This window comes from Mustelus asterias, chromosome 18, assembly GCF_964213995.1.
Source record: "Mustelus asterias chromosome 18, sMusAst1.hap1.1, whole genome shotgun sequence".
Lineage (NCBI taxonomy): Eukaryota > Metazoa > Chordata > Chondrichthyes > Carcharhiniformes > Triakidae > Mustelus > Mustelus asterias.
This window is the reverse complement of record NC_135818.1, coordinates 46,845,545-46,866,337: the sequence shown is the minus strand read 5'-3', so window position 1 is coordinate 46,866,337 and position 20,793 is coordinate 46,845,545. Positions and strand designations below refer to the sequence as shown.

The 20,793-nt window shown below is 47.5% G+C and overlaps 1 protein-coding gene and 1 long non-coding RNA gene across 2 annotated transcripts in view; one reads left to right on the top strand and one right to left on the bottom strand.

Moving 5' to 3' along the window:
* Positions 1–20,793, top strand: part of kiaa0586 (KIAA0586 ortholog) — a 547,244-nt gene that overhangs the window by 211,338 nt on the left and 315,113 nt on the right. Inside the window, exons 10-12 of the mRNA XM_078233832.1 lie at positions 1,367–1,523; positions 7,005–7,043; positions 7,195–7,260. Coding sequence (XP_078089958.1) covers positions 1,367–1,523; positions 7,005–7,043; positions 7,195–7,260 — 262 coding nt within the window. The remainder of the gene's footprint in view (positions 1–1,366; positions 1,524–7,004; positions 7,044–7,194; positions 7,261–20,793) is intronic.
* On the bottom strand, positions 5,039–16,159 carry LOC144507101 (uncharacterized). The gene is made up of 4 exons (XR_013500021.1): positions 16,088–16,159; positions 11,399–11,471; positions 7,378–7,477; positions 5,039–6,047 (listed from the first exon to the last, which is right to left on the bottom strand). It is a non-coding gene; the product is annotated as an uncharacterized LOC144507101 (long non-coding RNA).

Genomic DNA, 20,793 nt, shown 5'->3' with positions numbered 1-20,793 from the left:
GTCCAGCCATTTTCGTGTCGTCCGCAATCTAGATGTTCTTGTGCATGAATCACAAAAAGCTAGCAGGCAGGTCCAATAAGTAGTTAAGAAGGCAAAAGGCATTTTGGCCTTTATTACAAAGGGGTTGGAGTTTAAAAATAAGGAGGTTTTGCTGCAATTGTGCAGAGTGTTGGTGAGGCCTCACCTGGAATAATGCGTACAGTTTTAGTCCCCTTACTTAAAAAAAAAGATGTAGAAACATTGGAGGCAGTCCAAAGGAGATTCACCAGGCTAATTCCTGGGATAAGAGGGTTGTCTACCAAGAGAGACTAAATAGTTTGGGTCTGTATTCCTTGGCATTTAGAAGAGTGAGGGGTGACCGTATTCAAAATCAAGATCTGAGAGGGCTTGACAGGGTAGATGGTGAGATATTTTCACTAGCGGGAGAGTCTCGAACAAGGGGGCATAGCTACAAGGTAAAGGGCCAGTCATTTAAAACTGAGGTGCATAGAAATTTCTTCTTGCAGTGACTGGTGGATCTCTGGAATTCTCTGCCCCAAAGGATGGTGGAGGCTGGATCATTAGAAGTATTCAAAGTGGAGGTGGATACATAGTTGATAGATCGATGAATAGAGGGCTACTGTTTATGATATTTGAGCTTCTGCTTTAATCGGGTATATATCCCAATCTTTATTTTGATCCTTGTGAAATGATTAAAGAGTGAAAGATAATCGGTGTTTTTTACTTCTTGATTTGCTGTCTGTGAGAATTCTTTAGTGTGATTGGCTGCTTAACCTGTTTGATTATTGTCACTTGATGTCAAAGATTCCCTATAATTGGCTCAAGAGTGAAGTTAACATTGAGAAAGGTGAAATCTATTCCACATAACTTGTATAAATCTTTGTGGACTGCTTTCTTCAAGGTCAGAGATGAATGTTATCTTTTGCCGATGAACTCAAAATCGAGACCAAAACATTAGGAGAGTATTTTATCTGTATTGTATGTATTAAGACATTATTGACAAAGATTGAATTTACTAACTAGTCAAGGTGACTATAAAATGGTTCAAACGCTATAGAACAATTCCAGTGTTGGCAGAACGATCTTCTACTGAAGGTTTTCAATAAAAAACTACACAGCATGGTAATAACTGAATGTGGGTATCTTCATTCTGCAATAACATGATGATTTTTTTCTCACATTAGAAATATTTATTAGTTATTCACTAATTAGCGTCGGTACGATGTGTTAATTTCTTCCGTCTTTGCAACAGTTATGAATCATAATACCATATATTAAAAATGCCCTGATCTGTCAGGGGTTAATATATATCAGTATGCAACCGATGTCAGGTTTCAGATGGTGAATGTCATTTGCTTCTTTTTAGCTCTGGCAACCCGCTGACTGAATCGTTTACAGCCTTTGTAGCCCCCTCTAGGGGTTCTGGATCAGCGGCTAGCAAAGGTAGTCCAGCTGTACAGAAAGCCACTGATGTGCTGCATGACCTTGGTAGACTGAAGAGAGAAATGCATGGAATTCTACAGGTAATGACACATTTGCAAGCAAGTTGTTAGAATTTGCGGCCCTTTACTGTAAATACAGGATGAGGAATTTGAATTACGAATGCAAACAGCGATGTTAAAATTTCATACAGAATAATGCTGGTCAGGTACCTGTCCTGAGTATCAATGATGAAATTAAAAACAGATGCTGGAAACGCCACATGGGTGGAAATTTCTGTTATTTTGGCTAAGTGTCAGTTTCAGCAAGAAAACCAGAGAGTAGCCCGCCGGTGTCGTCAGTGAGAAATCGTGCCGTGTCTTCAGGCGCTTGGGAAAAATGTTTTTGCCCTTGACGAGTCCTGAGTGCCACTAAGGGTCTCCGTGGTAGATGCCTATCTGCGACGCCGAGTTGGAAGAGGCCTTTGTGGGTTCTTGACCAATGTGGTTGAGAGTAAGGGAGTGTGGCTTAATGAGAAGGCACTCAGAGCAGTGAATGGCCATCAGTGGAATGTTCCATGAGGTTCACGCTGCGCCCCTGGCAATCTGACTCTGATTCACCCACCCTGGCACCACTTAAGCTCATCAACTGGGGGAGGGGTGGGGGGAGGGGCACTAATTCTGAGTCCAATCTTGGGGATGGCGGCCAGCAAGATGGCCTTATGTTTTTCAAGATGCTGGACGGGGTGGAGCAGAGGCGGGACATCCTCTACCCTCATGGGCAGAAGGCCTGCCAGCAAGGTCACCTTGCTATATGCCTTGCCATCTTTCATGTGACAGCCAGATGCTCGCTCACTCAATGCCTCCTTCATTCCCTGTCTGTGAGGGTGTCAGCTGATTGTTGACCTTCCCTCACACTCACGACGCAGCAATGCTGGTGTCATCCTGGTAATGGGGAGGTCCCTCCACTGACCTTCCTGCCCACATGATGCCAATTCCTGCATAACCTGGCAACGGTGGGTGAACTTCCCGTGGGGCATCCACAGTCTCCTCCTGCACTGGTTCTCACTCATCCACTGTCGGTACACTCAGCCCCGCTATTGTCCCTTCCAAGAGACAACTCTGTGTGGTGCAGCTGAGCAGACCCTGCCAACCCTTTCTCCTCAGGGTATTGTTCCTGCCACTGTGCAGCCACACATTGACGCTGGCGTCATCTCTCTTGCCCCATGACGAGTAGGATAACCACAGGCACCATGATTATATATTTGCTATAACTGAGAGGGAGAAAACAGAATGTGAGCACTGACAAGTCCTGTCAATGCCGTGACCCATTGCACATTTAAACCACGGAACATTCCACCGATGGCCATTCACTGCTCTGAGCATTATGCTACACTCCCTTACTCACACCCATATTGGCCAAGAACCCACAAAGGCCTCTCCCAACTCAGCACCGCAGATAGGCATCTACCATGGAGACCCTTAGTGGCCCTCGGGTCTCGCCAAAGACAAGAACATAAGACCCATGCTGAGGGTCTCTCTGCAGACCTCCTGGCCATGGGGGTGGGGGGAAGGCCAGCAAGGAAGCTGTTGCAACAGTACATGTTGGAGCAGGGCGGCCTGGTGAAACCTTCGTCCCTTGTATTGGGTGCAGTACCTCTGCCAGCCCACTCAGCAAAAGCTGAGTGCAGACCATGGACTTCAATGAATTGGGGGGGGGGGGCTTATTGTCGAAAGAGTTAATGTGTGATTGCCAATCTGTGGCAGGGTCATACATCGCACAATTAACTAACTGGGCACAAATGGCCCATCCAAGAAGACTCAGGAATGTTAATAGGCTGGTGGGTTCCATCTGTAGCAGGGTTTAATTGGTTATTTGATTTATCCAAAATAAACCATGTGTCCGGTTGATAACTGTCAACGCTTCAGATTAAATGAACCATAATAAACAGTCATCTGCAACCCCAGCTCCCCGTTGTTGTGGCTTTGTACACTCAGCCACACAGGTTTCCAGCCCAGATGGCCAGGATTCCTGGACCTTTTCGCCTCATGGTGCATACCATAAACACCCATCAATGTCTGCCCCCCCAAAAGGCAGCCCACCCAGGAATGGCTCCCACCTCACCGAGGAACATCTCCTTTGTCTCCAGTGGTGACATGGTGGTTGCTGCATATCCCCACCCCCTCCTTCAAGCAGCCACCTAGGTTTGCCATTCCCGCATGTGACCCAGTGTAAAAAGTGCGAAGGTCATGCATGCTCCCCAACTTTTGGACGTCACACTCATTCCCTCCTCCCACCCACCCCCCAATACACAACACTCCTGCACTGACCGAGGCGCCACACTCCTGTTTCCCCCCCCCCCCCGCTCCCCACCCCCGGCGCCACGCTCCCACCCTGCCCCCTCCGCCTGGCGCCACGATCCCGACCCGCCCGGTGCCACGCTCCGACCCTGCCCGCTGGCGCCACGCTCCCGCCCCGCACCCCCGCCTGATGCCACGCTCCCGCCCCGCACCCCCGCCTGATGCCACGCTCCCGCCCCGCCCCCCCACCCGGTGCCACGCTCCCGCCCCCCCACCCGGCGCCACGCTCCCGCCCCGCCCCCCAGCGCCATGCTCCCGCCCGGCGCCACGTTCCCGCCCCACCTGGTGCCACGCTCCGACCCTGCCCGCCGACGCCACGATCCCGCCCCCCCGCCCAGCGCCACGCTCCCGCCCCCCGCCCGGCGCCACGCTCCCGCCCGGCGCCACGCTCCCGCCCGGCGCCTCGATCCCGCCCGGCGCCACGATCCCACCCCGCCCGGCGCCACGATCCCGCCCCCCACCCGGCGCCACGCTCCCACCCCCCGCCCGGCGCCACGCTCCGGCTCGGCGCCACGATCCCCACCCCCCCACCCCACCCCAGCGCCACACTCCCGTCCTGACCCCCCCCGGCGCCACGATCCCGCCCCGCCACGCCCCCGTCCCACTCCCCCCGGCGCCACACTCCCGTCCCGCTCCCTGCGGCGCCACGCTCCCGCCCTGCCCCACCCGGCGCCATGCTTCCCCCCTCCCCCCCGCCCCCCCCCCCAGCGCCACTCTCCCGCTGCCCCCCCCCCTCTTCCCTGCCCCCGGCGCCATGCTCCTGCCGCCTCCCCGGCGCCACGCTCCCACCCTGCCCCAGTCACCTTACTGAAGGTACCCCCTCACCATCCCCAGTCCCACAAGGCCCGACACTGACTTATATAGGTCCCCCATAGCGTCTCAGGTGGATGGTGGCGACCTGTGCACTCACCTCCAACATCCTCCTTGGGGATGAGGTTGCCAGGTTCACGTTTTATAAACCACTCATTAAGCTGGTGAGATTTGAATATCCCATGAGACTGGAAGTGATGGTGGGATGGCCTGCTAATGAGATGTAAGTGTATTGAAATGAGGTTCCCACACTCCCTGGGTGGGTACGTTGTTACATCACCGGCGAGGCGCAGGGAAATTCTGTAAGTGAGATCTCACCGGCAAGAATCCCGTTTTCTGACTTTCGCACGATTTTGTGCCCACATTGTCGTTTGCGCTCGCAGCTAACATGGGCTCTAAATCACCCCCAATGAGTTAAATTGTGTCAAGAAGAAAGGGAAGTTACAGGTGGATTCTCACCAATGGCAATTATCTTTAATTAAACCTTGCAGTCTCCACAGATGCTGCCTGACCCACTGTGTGTTTCCAGCATTCTCATTTTATTTTCAGATTTCCAACATCTGCGGTCATGAATGTAACTGTAAGACTAAAAATCTGCATAGCACTTGTTCACATATGTCGTTTATCTTCTGGCTATCTTTAATTAGGAGAGAAGAATTGTTGTGTTATACAGTTTGATAAGATTTATTTATGATGCTCGAGAATATTTTAATTTGCATATAATTTATCTCCTTGACTTTATTCATGCAAATGGTTTGCATCACAGTTTGAATGTATTGGAAACAGCTGGTAACCCAGACCCTGAGTATGTGGCAGGACAAATGTTACCCTATGGTGGATGTCTGATATTGAGGTGCAGAATTATAACAAAAGAATTTGCAGTTTATAGGGATAACAATGACATAGGATTCAGCAGGGCGGAGGTGCAGGTAGTGAAAACCATCGTATCTAAGCTATGAACAGGCTGCTGCATAGGCAGGAGAGAGTTCCAAGGCATAAATAAAATCAAGGGTCTGATATCATCCTATATATATTGTCGCATACAAAGACTTCGGGTATTTTAATTGTATCGTGTGAACTTTGGAATTATGCTTCCTGTTATACTACTGAAAAATATAATCCATTATTTGATTTTTATTCCCTTTATGGAAAATTTAATTTTCCAGTGAAAAGGCCACCCTCCCAAACCTATAGTTTGATGTTAATGAATGTACATTATAAACATTTTGAGATAATGCTTGGCCTTAATCACATACATCATTGGTGCTTATTTTTGCAGGTAGGCATTTAGTCATTCACAACCCTTATTAAGAACATAATTTGTTAATTTAGCTTGTGGAATAACATCAGAGCCTTCCTCCGTTAACACTACTGAGATGCCAGTTTGTTCCCTTTGCAATATTTCTGGTGGTAGACCAGATTGTGTTGATTTATTCCAATTCTGGTCCAACATGATTCCTGCAATTATGTTGAAAAATATCAGTGTGAAAAATGGAATTCAAACGTTTTGGACATTTGCAACACAAGTCATCCTTATCTTCCATTATACAATATGTTCACAGAACAAAATATGCCAACATCATCTTGTACAGTATCGTAAATAAAAGGGATAGAATTCTAAAATGCTTTTTGGGGTATTTTGAGATTACAGATCCTCTGATGTCAAAATAGAGCCAGCAGGAGGATTTGTTATATTGATTAGTTCGATGTTTCTGAAAAAGGAGCACTATAAAGTCTTTGAGCTAAGTGAGTTTCTTTAAGGTAAAGGAGGAGATTAATGTATTTATTGAAACTCAAAGAATGTGTTTTTTATATCAACAATACACTTTACTGGATTTGGTTTTGTCGTCTGAAATTTGCCTTCAAATCGGATCAATAATGAATGCCTCTGAGCTACCACAATGGAAACTAAAAGTATTGAGTGCCATGATTACATCATTAAATTTGGCCTGTTATCAAACTCGTGTCTTGAATACATGAAGTAATCTTGGTAGAAATCCATGCAAGATTTCGAAAGTCATCACATTTCAAGACAGATGGAAATGCTAATTGTGATAGCTGCTCATTGCTACTGAATAGTGAATAGGAAATGGCTTCTGTTTATTTTTGGACATCAAAGGCAGATTATATTTTAAAGACAGAAACCTATTCGATGTCAGAAATTTGAACTGTTTTAGGCTCTCTCTCCTTTTCAATGTGAGTACTGTAAGCAGAGATTGAGGCTTATTGTGAACGTTTGAATGCCATTGACCTGAATTGTAGGAGCCAGGAATTTAGAATCGCTGCACCATATTATCTGTAGTCTAACTGCTCACTGTGCTTTCTTTTGTAGTAAAGTCAGAAGCTGATGGGCGAATGATTCAAAATGGTTCTGTTTCACAGGAGATTTAACAGTTATCATGCTCTCTCTTTCAGGAAGCAGAGCACTGGCAATCTCGTGTGCAAGACATTAAGGTTTGTCTTTTGATTTGTCTTAAATATTCACATTATGTTCAACTCTGGCAGCACACTGAGACAGGAATGAAATTCATTTAAAAAAAAAAACCTGGTCGTAAGATATGACATTTTACTTATTTCTACCCTTGATTCCCTTTCTTTCAAATAGAGTGCGAGTGCCAGTCAGAGCAACAACCACAAGTCTATTGACTCGGCACCTCTGCAACATCATCTGGTGAGTTGCCATGGAGATTACTACCCTGTTCACCTCCACTGTACGCTCAATCCTGAATTCTTCCCCACCCCCAAGGTTTGTCACATTTCATACTGGTAGTTTTCCAGCACATTTTACCTTCTGTCTGCCACGTGAAGCATGATAAAATTACATCAAAGAATCCTCATGATTGCTTTCAACACTTAGACAGTGTGCCATCATCATCTTTAACATTCAGCTGAAAAACAAGATAAAAAACGGGAGCTGCTCGCTTTGAGGAGTGTGCACATCTCTCCACTGATAACCTGCACTTTACGTTAATGCATATCGCTAATGTAGTAGGAGTTTTAACAACACCAGGTTAAAGTAACGTAATCGCTAATGTAAACAGTGCAGTCAGTTTTTTTTAAGTAAAACCAGTTTTTAAAATCACTTTGCCAATTCGCCCCCCGCCCCCCCTACCTGGCCTCGGCTTTGACTCTTTGTTGGGGTACAGTTCCACAAATACCAACCATCCTCCAGTTTTTAAACCTTGATGGTGAAGGCTATTTAACTGAATTGATGTGACCATTGAGTCTGATCCTGCCTTCATTCACTGTCCACGCACAGAAATTTCCAGCAAGGGTCACTGACCTAGTTACAAATTTAATTGCTGAGATGGGTTTGAAAGAACCAATGTTATAAATTATAGTTTTGTTTTAATAGATTTAAATGCTTCTAAATCATGGATTCACTTTATGTGAAGATGAGGGTTCTGAAAATTCAGAAGTATGTTGCAGCCTGCAACATTTATAGTTGGATTTGTGTTGGCAGTCACAGATTATGATATTTGATTCTCACAAGTACATAGTATTCTAGTGTAATTTGATGCAGGCATAAAATTACAGTTGCATCCAAATTTTAGAAGGGCATAATTTATATGTAGTTTCATACAGCTGTACCACAAGCTTCTTCTCTGCCAAGGGAGTGCCAAAATCTACAGTAAGGATGCCAACCTTTGAGGGGTGGCACAGTGGTTCGCACTGCTGCCTCACAGCGCCAGGGGCCGGGTTCAATTCCTAGCTTTAGTCACTCTGTATGGAGTTTGCATGTTCTCCCTGTGTCTGCATGGGTTTCCTCTGGGTGTTTCGGTTTCCTCCTACAGTTCAAAAGACGTGCTGGTTAGGTGCATTGGCCATGCTAAATTCTCTCTGTGTACCCAAAAAGGCACCGGAGTGTGGCGACGAGGGGGTTTAACTTCATTGCAGTGTTAATGTCAGCCTACTTGTGACACTAATTAAAAAAAACCTCAAGTACCATGTGACTGCAAAATCTGCGATACATTGAGCTTTCATCGGTTCTTTGCAAGTTGCTAAAACTGTAAGGGTGACGTTGCTGATTTTAGCCTTAATGGCAACTGTCCCGTGATTATATAAAATGTAGGGTCTTGAATAAAGTTTAGATTGAGAAAAATATATACAATATTTTTTATTCATAACTAACTTCTTCCAAAGAAGTTGACTTTAAGCAATTCAGGCAGGCATTACGGGCTGAATTTTCACAATGGTGGTGGGAAACAGGAGCCAGGATTGTTTGACTCATGAAACCATCCCCGGGGGAGGTAGTGTCTGGGATTTTGACCAGGGCACCCCTTGGCAAGGAGAAAAGTTGCCTGTCAAAGTAAAGGCAGCTGGCAAATTGCTGATGCTGAATGGTGAATCAGAGGCTTCCTAGCATCAGAGAAGCAGGCGGCAGCACTAAGGTTAAGTAGCTGACAGAATGCTTCAACGTGAAAGTGCCCACTCAGCAATAAAAAAAAAGCAACTCGGCTACCTTTGGCGGCCTTTGGTTACTCCTGCATCCAGGGAGGGTCTGCAGACCTGTATGGGATGCTGACATCCCAACTATTGCATTGCAAGCTGGAGGCAAACTGGAAAAGCCCAGTCAACCTTCTTTACCTACTGTTAACAAGGCTCTTAATGGGTCTAATTGACCGCTTGCCATTTGGGGGCGTGCAGCTATGCCAAGCCCTGAAACTACCTAGCCCAAAATATCTGAGCCGGGAACGATGCCAAGAAACCAGCATGCTGATTGGCACCAGTATTTTTGAACCCATCCGCCTCCATTCCCACCCTTGGCAGGGCTACATTCTGCCCTATAGTTTTGCAATGCAGAAATGGATCAGTACCAGTGGTTTGCAGCCAATGCACAGGGTTCTGCTTCTTGATGTCAGCAATAAAAGTGTGTGCTTTCTCCTGAGCTCAAAATCCCAGGGAAAGATTCATTGCTGCTTTGATTGGTGGAATGAAGGAAACAATGCAACGGGGAAAGATTTCCTCTGTGTGATGGAACTGTAAATCTATTTATGAAAAGCAGGTAGCAGACTTTGTTGTGATCAGGGCAGAGAAAAAAAACTTTCCCTCCTACCTATGGCCAAAAATGCATATCTGGTCAGATAGTGTGATAAATATGACCTAGCAGGGGAAAAAACCCAAGAAAACAGGAGTAATAATTAAATCTGAGGCAATAAAATTAGGGGATTGGAACTGGTTTGCAATTACAAAGAAGGTGAAAGAATCTTTTTGAAGCACAAAATGCTTCATGATTGTATATCTGCTTCCAATAGCAATCAGCAGCTATTTCTTCACCTTGAATATGACAAAGTGCACTCAAGTGTGTCAAAATCTTTATGAGGAGATAAGAAAGATCATGGGATAGAAACCCAAATAAATTGCCTCAGTTTGCAAGGCTGCTGTTTTTCTCAATTTAGAAAATAGAAAGGAGCAAGTAGGTGTTGATATTCCCAAAGGATTCCAAATCCCTTCAATCTTTCGACCCCTTTAATTGGCTTCCAAAATGGTGGAGGGATTAGGTGCATCACGAGGACTATAAAACTGCCAGGTAGCTATCTCAAAATGTGATTTTCTCATCAACCTGATGTACGCTGAGGGTATCAGCTACAGAGGCCTAGTTTGAACATTCTCCAGACTTTGCTTTGAGAGCTGCTTGCAAGACACCTTGGTCTATGCTTTGTTGGGGTTTATTTGCACTGTGTAACAATTATATGCTAAAGTTTTATTGCTGCAGTTAACTTGGTTTTTGTCACAGTTGATTGAATTTTATTCGATTTGCATCTGTAAAGTTACCAGTTTGATATCAAATAGTTCCATACATTAAGGTATGAGATTAACTGTTCCTTCCTAAGCATCTGCTGTGTGCTGAACAGACACAAAGTGTGGAATGTTATGATCGCTGGGAGAGGGCTGGCAGGCAGGTGGGATTATGGCGATGCTTTGCCTGTCGCCTACCTGTCTATTCTGGAATTTTACCTGTGACAGGGGTTGGGCACCCCATCCATCCTTGGGCCACTTGAGATGGTTAAGGGCCTTACCCCACTGCTGATAATATTGACAGAACAATGACTAAAATCATTTTGGGCTTCCCGACAAAACAGAGGCAAGCTGAACCCCAAATTTTAAACTTGGGGTTGGGGGGGGGGGGGGGGGAGCAGTTCTAGGGGCAAGCCGCATCTTAGAGTAAAATTCAGCCCAATGTACTAGAGCTACGTTGCGCAGGGAGGTGTGTTCAGTTGCCCTAACTCCCAGCATAGGCCATCTCCCTGGAAGAAACTTGTACTTGAATCAAAGGGCAGAGGGTAGAGTCGCAGTCCAAAGATTGATGTTGGGAAAGAGAGAATAACAGTGTTTCCAGATGATCAGACACAAGCCCCACCACCAACTTACTTTGGGAACCCACCATTTAGCCACTCCAGGGAGCAGAGCAAGAAAAAAATTCCACCACTTCCAAATCGATTTGGATTAATTCAAGGCCCAGATCAATCACACAATTGGGGTCTTTGGAGGAAAAGGTTCCTAAGGTGCAGCATTGCTTCAGGTTTAAACAAAAAGTCAGAAGCCGAGCAGGTTAACACACTGCTTTACTGTATAGGCCCGATTGCGGATGGCATTATTCCAGTTCAGGAAATCAATAAGTTATTTATTAAATTTGAAGAAGTATTAATATCATTTGTTATTTATTTTAATCAAAGAAGCAATAAAATACTCAATGCTAGATTTAACAAGCGAATCCAGCAGCGTAGAGAACCTGTTGATTCGCTCATCACTGATCTATACAGGATGGCAAAAGGTTGTGAATATGGAGGCTTCAAATCTGATCTTACCAGAGACAAAATAGTGGCGGAAATAGCAGACGACACATTCTCTTATCTCTTGCAAGCAAAGGAAGATCTAACCCTGGAAAAGATAATCCAGGTAATTAGGCAGTCCAAACTCCATGAGCAGCACAGGACCATTTTCACAGCTACGGAGGACGTGAAAAGCTCTGAAGGAATTAAATTGGAAGAAATGTGGGAGAGGTATAAAGTGAGGTGTTTACTAGAGATGTTTGCTTAGGAGGTGGTCTTTTGAATTGAGAGTCTGGGTCAATAAATATATTTTAAGTTAGAAAGTTATAAGTTAAATTTTAAACAGCTGATTTTTCCAATCATTCTGAGTGATGATAATAGATATCTGTGAGAAGTTTCATTGCTGTATATTTATAATGAGATGGTAATTCTTTGTGACAGAGAAGTGAACATCAGCTGTCAGATTACTCTTCAGAGCAGACAATATACAATGCAATCTTATGTTGGTGTTTTATCAGTGCAGTAGGCATTGAGGCGAGATTCTTCAAGATTGCAGAAATATTGGCCAGAATTCTCCCAAAAAAATTCTAAGCGTTGAATTTGCATGAAAACTGGAGTAAATCACGCTGGTGTTTTCAGCTTGTTTCCGAAATGAGTCTCCCACACTCTGTGCACTGCAGAGGCCACTAGCATGATTATAATTAAAAACCAGGGGTAGAGCCTGTTCTCACTGAAGAGGCTGAAAGAACCCTTGGACGCACAAATCTCTGGGAGATCGCTAAAAAAGACCTCCCAGCATTGGGATCGCTGGCTTCAACTCCCCACAGACATTGCTGGCCTCTTTCTCCCCCCCCCCCCCCCAATCCCCCATGGACATCGCTGACCTCCCCATCCCCCAATGACCTGGACATCGCTGGCCTCTCCATCCCTAACCCCTGCCTTCCCATTTCACACATACTGGCTTCACTGCTGCCTTGCACACACACAGTGCTGTGCTGCCATGCACACTCCCTGCCTGCGAGCATTCCCCCTTGTTGAATGAGAGCCTTGAGCATTGTACCCCCTGGACACAGTACCTTGCTAAATGAGAGCCAATCAGCACCCTGGGAGATGGCCCATCCTCTATTGAGACCTGGTTCCCTTTACATTTCTCACAAGGATTTCTTTACTAATGAGCCCATGATTGGCCGAAACTGACTATACCTGGACTCCCCTATCAAGCCAGAACTGTATATGAGCTGCAATAATAGACACACAACCAGTCACCTCAGGAAGATGGCTGGAAGGAAACCTGCCCTCATATTCTGCCAGGCTGACCAGGCCTGCCTGATGGATGCAGTGGAGGAGAGGTGGCAGCTGCTGTTCCCCACTCAGAGCTGTCGCCCAAGGGGTCGCGCGTAAAGGCATTTTGGGGGGAGGTGGCAGCTGCAGTTAATGCCGGGACCTTGACACCTAGGTCCGGGGAACAGCGTCAGAAGAAACAGAACGACCTTCTTCGGGCAGCAAGGGTGAGTGTGCATCCCATTCTGAAACCTGCACATGTGCTGTACTAACAATGTCAAACCGTGCTCAGACACCTGAAGGGCACCCCCCCCCCCCCCCCCCCGGTCCCCCCGGGTCGCCCCCCCCCGTCCCCCAAGAACTGCATCCAACCTGTTGGACTTTAATCTGGTGTTGTGAGACTTCTTACTGTGCTTACCCCAGTCCAACGCCGGCATCTTCACATCATGATCACCTGGCTCTGCCAGTCCTGGAGGCCCAGATGCATCTGTTCCATAGTCAGCTGTGATCCACGCCCCGTTGCCTGTGATGCCCTTGGCGGCCGTCCCCTGGGTGGCTGAGACCTGGAGGGCCCTGGCCAACTTGCATATGACACTGATGTTTCAGTGCCACCCTGTTTATCCAGCCAGCCCTGAGATGCCCCGGTGGGAGGAAGGGGGGGAATTGGAAAGTCTCGGGGTGTCCAGAGTCTCCTGAGTGCAAGGCCCCAGCATGGGCTCTCGCCCTTCCTCCTCCCTAGGGATGCCCAAAGGCCGTGGGGACACTCCATGGGATGCCAGGGAAGCTAGACTGAGCTCCAGAAGCTCTGGCATCACCTGGCCCCACCCGAGCCAGTCGCATTCCATGGGTTGACCTTCAAGAAAGCTGCTGTGACATCTGCAATGGTGACCCCAGATACAGGTTCATCCAGGGCTTCCAGGGTGGAGGGCATGCTCTCGCTGACCTCTTGTTCAAAACGGGCGCAGAATGCATTGAGTTCTTCAGGGAGGGGTGTGTTGGGACCAACGATTTCCCCCCACAGAGCTGAGTATTCCCCAATCCTGTGCATCGAGGCGCAGACTGCGTGATACTCGGCCAAATGTTACAGACTGCCTGCCCTACTTTCCCCACCATCCATGAACCCTTAATCAAATAGGACCCCCTGTCAGGGGCCAGTTTGGGGTTGGGAGGGGGTGGCGGCTGCAGTGACTCCTGGGGTGTGGTGGAAGTGTGTTCGGAGCAGCCTCCACTCTGCACAGCATCACCCATGTGAAGTGGGCTGCTATCAAGGCTTCCCTTGCTGCCCTGCCTTGCCGGGCACCTGCCACTGCCGCAAGCCCTCCATCCTCCAGCTCCTCATATGGCAGGATGTCCACTTCGGCTTCTCCTCCTCCAGCTGGTCTCCCCGTTGCTGCGCGATGTTGTGCAGGACGTAGCACACAATTATGATGCATGAGGCACGCACAGGGTCATACTGCAGGGCACCCCCAGAACGGTCCAGGCATGGGGACCGCATATTGAGCAAGCTTATGCACCTCTCTACTACGGACCGGGCGGCAGCGTGGGTCTCATTGTAGTGGGTCTCCACCTCAGTCTCAGGCCTCTGTACTTGCGTCATCAGCCATCAGCAGGTAGCCCTTGTTCTCCACGAGCCGTCCCGGCAGCCTGGGCTGGCCTTCAAAGAGCCCAGGGATGTCCAACTGCCTCAGCACAAAGCTGTCATGGACACTCCCTGGATAGCATGCACAGACCTGATGATCATCCAGTGGTCACAGACAATCAGTACCTTCAGGGAGTGGAAACCCTTGTAGTTGATGAATGGTTGCCCCTCACCTCGCAAGGACCGCAGGGCAATGTGTGTCCCGTCCATTGCCCCTTGGACATGGGGCATCCCTGCAATGGCCGCGAAGCCTGCAGCCCGGGCCTGCTGCTGAGTCTGCCCAACATCAAAATAGATTTATTTGCCTGCCCAGGCATACAAGGCATCCACGACCTGGCAAACACATCTGTGGACAGAGGCCAGGGATATTCCACAGAGGTCACCACTGGCTGCCTGAAATGACCCTGCTGTATACAGGTTAAGGGCCGCCCTCACCGTAACTTATTCTGGGAGTGGGCGGCTGCCTCTCCCCTCAAGTGCCAGGTGTGCGAGCACCTCACACAGCTGCCGGACTGTGACCCTGGATAGGCGGAGCCGGTGATGGCACATAACCTCCGAAATCCCGTCGAATGAATGCCTGGTCTGGTACCGCCTTTGCCTGCGCATCCTCCTCCTTCTGGCCACCCTTTTGTCACATTGCTCTCCCACTTCCTGGCCCTCAGCGGCAGCCCCCTCCCCTCCTTCCGCCCCTGCGGTGACCTCCCTACGCCCTCCACCTCCTGAGCCACCACCATGATGGCTAATTCTAAATAAATCAGTCCCAGATCCATTCTGCACAGTGGGAGGTTAGAGAGAGAAAGATTTATAGATTCATGTCATTGCTTGCATCTACCCCAGCACCCCCGCGCCCCCCCCCCCCTCCCCCCCAACTTCTCACTGGGTCCAGTGTCCCCACTTGTGGATGCTGGCAACACAACACAATCTGTGGTGCCATGTGTAACCTGATTAAGTTGCCTGTCATTGGCATTGTGCATGACTGGCAGGGAAAGTATCCAGGTTGGTGTGTGGGCATGACCATTGTGCCTCCTTGAGCCATTGTCATGAGTGCAACGACAACAATGCCTTCCAGGTATGTGTTGCAGGTCAGCGTCACGGAGCAGGCACACAAGATGGGTTCCCATTCACTGCAGAGTATCATAGAATCCCTTCAGTACAGAAGGTGACCATTTGGCCCATCAAGTCTGTACCACACAATCCGACCCAGGCCCTATCCCTGTAACCCCACACATTTACCTTGCTGATCCCCCTGACACTAGGATTAATTTAACATGGCCAATCAACCTGACCCGCACGTCTTTGGACTGTGGGAGGAAACCGGAGCACCCAGAAGAAACCCACACAGGCACGGGGAGAATGTGCAAACTCCACACAGACAATGACTGAGGCTGGAATTGAACCCGGAGCCCTGGTGCTGTGAGGCAGCAGTGTTAACCACTGTACCATCGTGCCACCCCTACATGCAATATGAGTGTTTATGTTAACCTGAGCACTCCTGCTTGGAGCACCAGCTGTCTGAATTGAGTAACCCTCAAGCAGCACATGGTGCACTTCCCCACCACCCCCCTCTCTGAAATCCCAGCACTCAGTCCAGTCCCTCACTGCACCCCTCAGCCAGAACAAAGGAACAGCACAGTGGCTGCAGAGAGCAGCCTGAGCAGCACTCCGTTAAGGGCCCCACTCCACCCACAGGGTCAGGCTACAGCACCTGAAGATCTCCAGGAAGCTCCCCAGAGCAAGCAGCAAAACTCCAGGCCCTGCCCCCAACCTCCCCAGCACTCTAGAAGCTGCAGCTCCATCAAACCTACCTCCTTACTCCTGTTCAACTCTGCCATGCCAACTTCCGACTTTTATATACCTACTGTAAATCGCGCCAGAATGAGATCATGCCAGAGGGGTGGGAGGCGCTAACGAGGGTGGAGATTGTTGTTGCGGATCAGCGAACCAGATGGTGAGGGATGTAAACGCATGCAAATGTCCATTATGTTAATTTTCAGCATGGTTCTGTTGACGTCAAAGTACTTGGGTTGTGTGACGCTATCGGGGCAGGAACGCATGCGCAAATCCCGCAAATCGGTTGACATGTGAATCTCCCGGCTCGCTGCGCTAAACAATCGGCACAGCGGGATGGGAGAATCGCCCCCATTGTTTTTTTTAGCTTCTTAATAAATGTGACACATGTCTGAAAATAGGGTTTAATCTTCAAACATCAATAAGTAACCCTTGAGTAACCCTCAAGCAGCACATGGTGCACTTCCCCACCACCCCCCTCTCGGAAATCCCAGCACTCAGTCCAGTCCCTCACTGCACCCCACAGCCAGAACAAAGGAACAGCACAGTGGCTGCAGAGAGCAGCCTGAGCAGCACTCCGTTAAGGGCCCCACTCCACCCACAGGGTCAGGCTACAGCACCTGAAGATCTCCAGGAAGCTCCCCAGAGCAAGCATATAAAAAATACCACTTTCCTTTAATTCTCTTCACATTGATAATTTTTCTCCTTTCTCGTAGTTTTACTCTTTCTTTATTGCCTCCTTTTAAAACCTTAAATCAAATAAATTCAGAGGGTGTTATGTGACACTGTACCCATGCTAAATGGAGTGGACTCACAATAGACATAGCAGAGGAAAGCTCTGCACCTATGATGTGCAGTGGGACATCAGTAGCAGCAGAATTCTCATTGTTTTCTTGAGTTCCCTGCCCAAAGGCAGGTCCTTGGCAAATATCGGCAACCATTTTATTACTGTTAGGGCAAAGAGGAAGGTTGCGAGTCTATCACAGCCAAAGCATGAATTGAACTCCATGCTGTTAGGGTTTATTTCATCCATACACGAGCCATCTAGACAAGAGAGCTAGCCAGTCCCCCAACAGAATTGTTATCAACCACAATCGTTAACCACATGGCCCAGCTTATACCCCATTGTCATCAAGCCAGGGTACCAAAGCTGGTTCAATAAGGTGTGCAGGGAAGCAATGGTAGCAGCATCCCTAAAAATGAGGTGCCGACCTGGTGAAGCTACGGTCTGGTCTCCATGCATGCTAAAAAGTGGAAATGGCATACTATAGACAGAGCAAAGCAATCCCACAACTCATGAATTAGATCAAAGTTCTGCAATCCCACCATAGATAGTTGAGATTGATGGTGGACAATTAAACAACTAAGTGGAGAAGGTGGCTACTTCAAAAACATCCCCAACTTGGATGATGACTGAAAGGTTTGACACCATTAATGCATTCAAATGCGCTAATGAGCTCAAATTTATCAACAATCATTTAAAATCAAATGTTCTCATTTAGAATGAGTTTCTTATGGCACAGGAGCATTTTTCCCATCCTTGAGATGAAATGCGCTTTAAGGCATCAAAATTAAGGTATCAAATGTGAGCTGCAACCCAAATTTTGGACTCCTCCCCTGCCCTTGAACCCGCCAGCTTGAAAATTGAGGCTAGGCAGGAAACAGCCTTTAAGTGGTCAGTAATTGGCCACTTAAAGGCTTCAATTGAGTTAAGGTTGGCAGGCCGACAGAGGCCTCTCCCAACCCGGTGTAAAACTGCAGAAAGGTTGGGGCAGGCAGGAACCTGGTAGAAAGGCCTCAAAAGGTTTTCCAGTCATCTGCTCCACCCTCACTATCCGTCTACAGACCCACTGGCAGGGCAATGTAAAATTCTGCCCACGGAGTTATTGTATTTTTGGCATTATAAATCTGGTTTAAAATCTCAAGTGCCTGTCAGGAAGCTCTCACTCCTAAAGTAGAACAATAACAACACCTTACAATTCCAATGAATAAAAATGGTACATGTGTGAAAAATGTGGTCAAATTTGTCATGGCCTCTATAACAGCAGTTTCCTTCAGAACAAACACTGTTTTGGTGTCAAAACGCTTAAAATAAGTAATTTTGCTAATCACAAATGATTGAGTGCTGTGGTTTAATGGCAGTTGATGGCAATGATAGCTAAACAATTGTTTTTTGAGCACAGTTGATATCAAATGATGGCTAAATTGTTTTTGAGCATAAATGACATCAAATTTCTCTGGTAGAGAAAGGTGGAAACATCAGTGCATATGGCAGGGCAGTATGATGGCACACTGGTTAGGGCAGCATGGTTAACACTGCTCTCTCACAGCGCCAGGATACCAGGTTCGATTTCCGGCTTGGGTCACTGTCTGTGCAGGGGTTTCCTCAGGGTGCTCCGGTTTCCTCCCACAGTACGAAAGACGTGCTGGTTAAGTGCATTGACCATGCTGAATTCTCCCTCAGTGTACCCAAACAGGCGCCAGGATGTGGCGGCTAGGGGATTTTCACACTAACTTCATTGCAATCTTAATGTAAGCCTACTTGTGACACCAATAAATAAACTTTAAACTTAAAAGGCTGAAACATTTTCAAACATCTTCAGTTAGAAGTGTCGAATGGATGATCCCTCTCAGCCTCCTCCTGAGGCCACCAGCTTCATAGATGCCAATCTTCAGCCAATTTGTTCACTCGACTTGGTATCCAGAAATGGCTGAAGGCACTGAATACAGCAAAGGATATGGGCTCTGGCAACCTGACTGTAGTACTGATAACTTGCGCTCCAGAAGTAACCACATTCATAGCCAACCTGTTTCAGTACAGCCACCACATTGGCATATATCTGACAATGTGGAAAATTGTCCAGCTATGTCTTACCCACAACAAGCAGGATAAATCCAAGTCAGCCAATTACCACTCCATCATTGACTCAGCATTTGTCGTCAGCAAATTATCTAAGGGGTTAGCGATAGTGTTATCAAGCAGCACTTACTCAGGAACAAACATTTTACTACATATGAACATATGAATTAGGAGCAGGAGTAGGCCATTTGGCCCTCGAGCCTCCATTGCTATTCAGTAAGATCATTGCTGGTCTGATTGTAACTTCAACCCCACATTCCTGCCTATCACATATGAACTGGTGCTCAATTTGGGTTCTGCTTGGACCACTTAGCTTTAGTCTTCATGGCAGCCTTGGTCCAAACATAGACAATGACGCTGAATTCCAGTGAGGTGAGTGACTGCCCTTGACAACAAGGCAGCATTTGCCCAAGTGTGACATCATGGAGTCCCAGCAAAATCAAAGTCAATGGGAATCTGAAGGAAAACTTCGCCAGTTGGATTCATACCTGGTGCAGAGGAAGATGTTTGTTGTTGTTGAAGGCCAATCACCTCAGCCCCAGAATGTTGCTGCTGGAGTGCCTCAGGGTCGTGTCCTAGGCTCAGCCATCTGCAGCCTCTTTGTTAATGGTCTTCTTCTATCGAAAGATCAGAAATGGGGATGTTCACTGATGATTACACAGTGTTCAATCCCACTCACAATTCCTCAGACACTGAGCAAGCCCATGCACACGTAGCAAAACCCAGACCACATTCAGGCTGGCACTGGGAAGTAACGTGCATATCACACACATGCCAGGCAATAACCATTTCCAACAAGGGAGAATCTAACCAACTGAATGGCAATACTATTGCTGAATTCCCCGCTGTCAACATGCTGGCGAATTGAACTGTTCCAGCCATATAAAAACTGTGGCTGGAAGAGCAGTTCAGGGCAGCGAGGAACTCGAAGCCTGTCCACCATCTTCAAGGCACAAGTCAGGAGTGTATTGGAAACTCTTCAGTTGCCTGGATGCATGCAGCTCCAACAACATTTACAAAATTTGACACCATCCAAGGCTATGCAACCCATTTGAATGCCATGCCATGCACCACCTTAAACATTTACTTGCTCTATCACTGACCCAAGGTGGCAGCAATGTGGATCATATATGGTGGTTTTCACTATGCAGCCCTTGGACTGCTTGTGGCCCACACTTGTCTTTCCTGCGACCCTCCCAGTTATCTGCCTCCCACTCATTTGCTGCTTCCCTCCCGCTCAGTTGCCCTCTTGTTTTCCGCTTCCTTCATTGATCCACCTGCTCGCAGCTCCTCTCGCTCCCTGGCTGCCCGTCTCACAATGCCACACTCCTGAGCCCTTGCTCACAGCAAGGGTTCGGGAGAGGGTGGCAGCGAGCAAGAAAGGGCGGAGAACGGGACGGTCAAGAAGGAAGTGGCAAGCAGGAGTAGCAGTGAGGGGTGGTAAGTAGAAAGAGTTCGTAAGCTATTAAGCATTAGTAAGCTATTCTAAGCTATTAGTAAGCCATTCAAAGTGAGTAGGCTATTTAGAGTTAGTAAGCTATTAAACACAATAGAAACTGTATACATAGAGTACTGTGTACAGTTACTGATGTGTTCATCTTTCACAATCAAGATACCTTTTTGAAGAAATGAATTGTAATGAATCTATAAATATTTTTAAAATTCTACTTGCAGATCAGTTAAAAATTTCCAATATCCAAATTGGCTATCACTATTTTTCTGGTCAATATCGCTGATCTATGAGATGCACTGCAGCAACTCACTAAGGTTCCTTCACAGCCAACTTTCAAACTTGCAACCTGTACTACCTGGATAAGCAAGGGCAACAGATGCATGAGAACACCATCACTTGCAAGTTCTTCT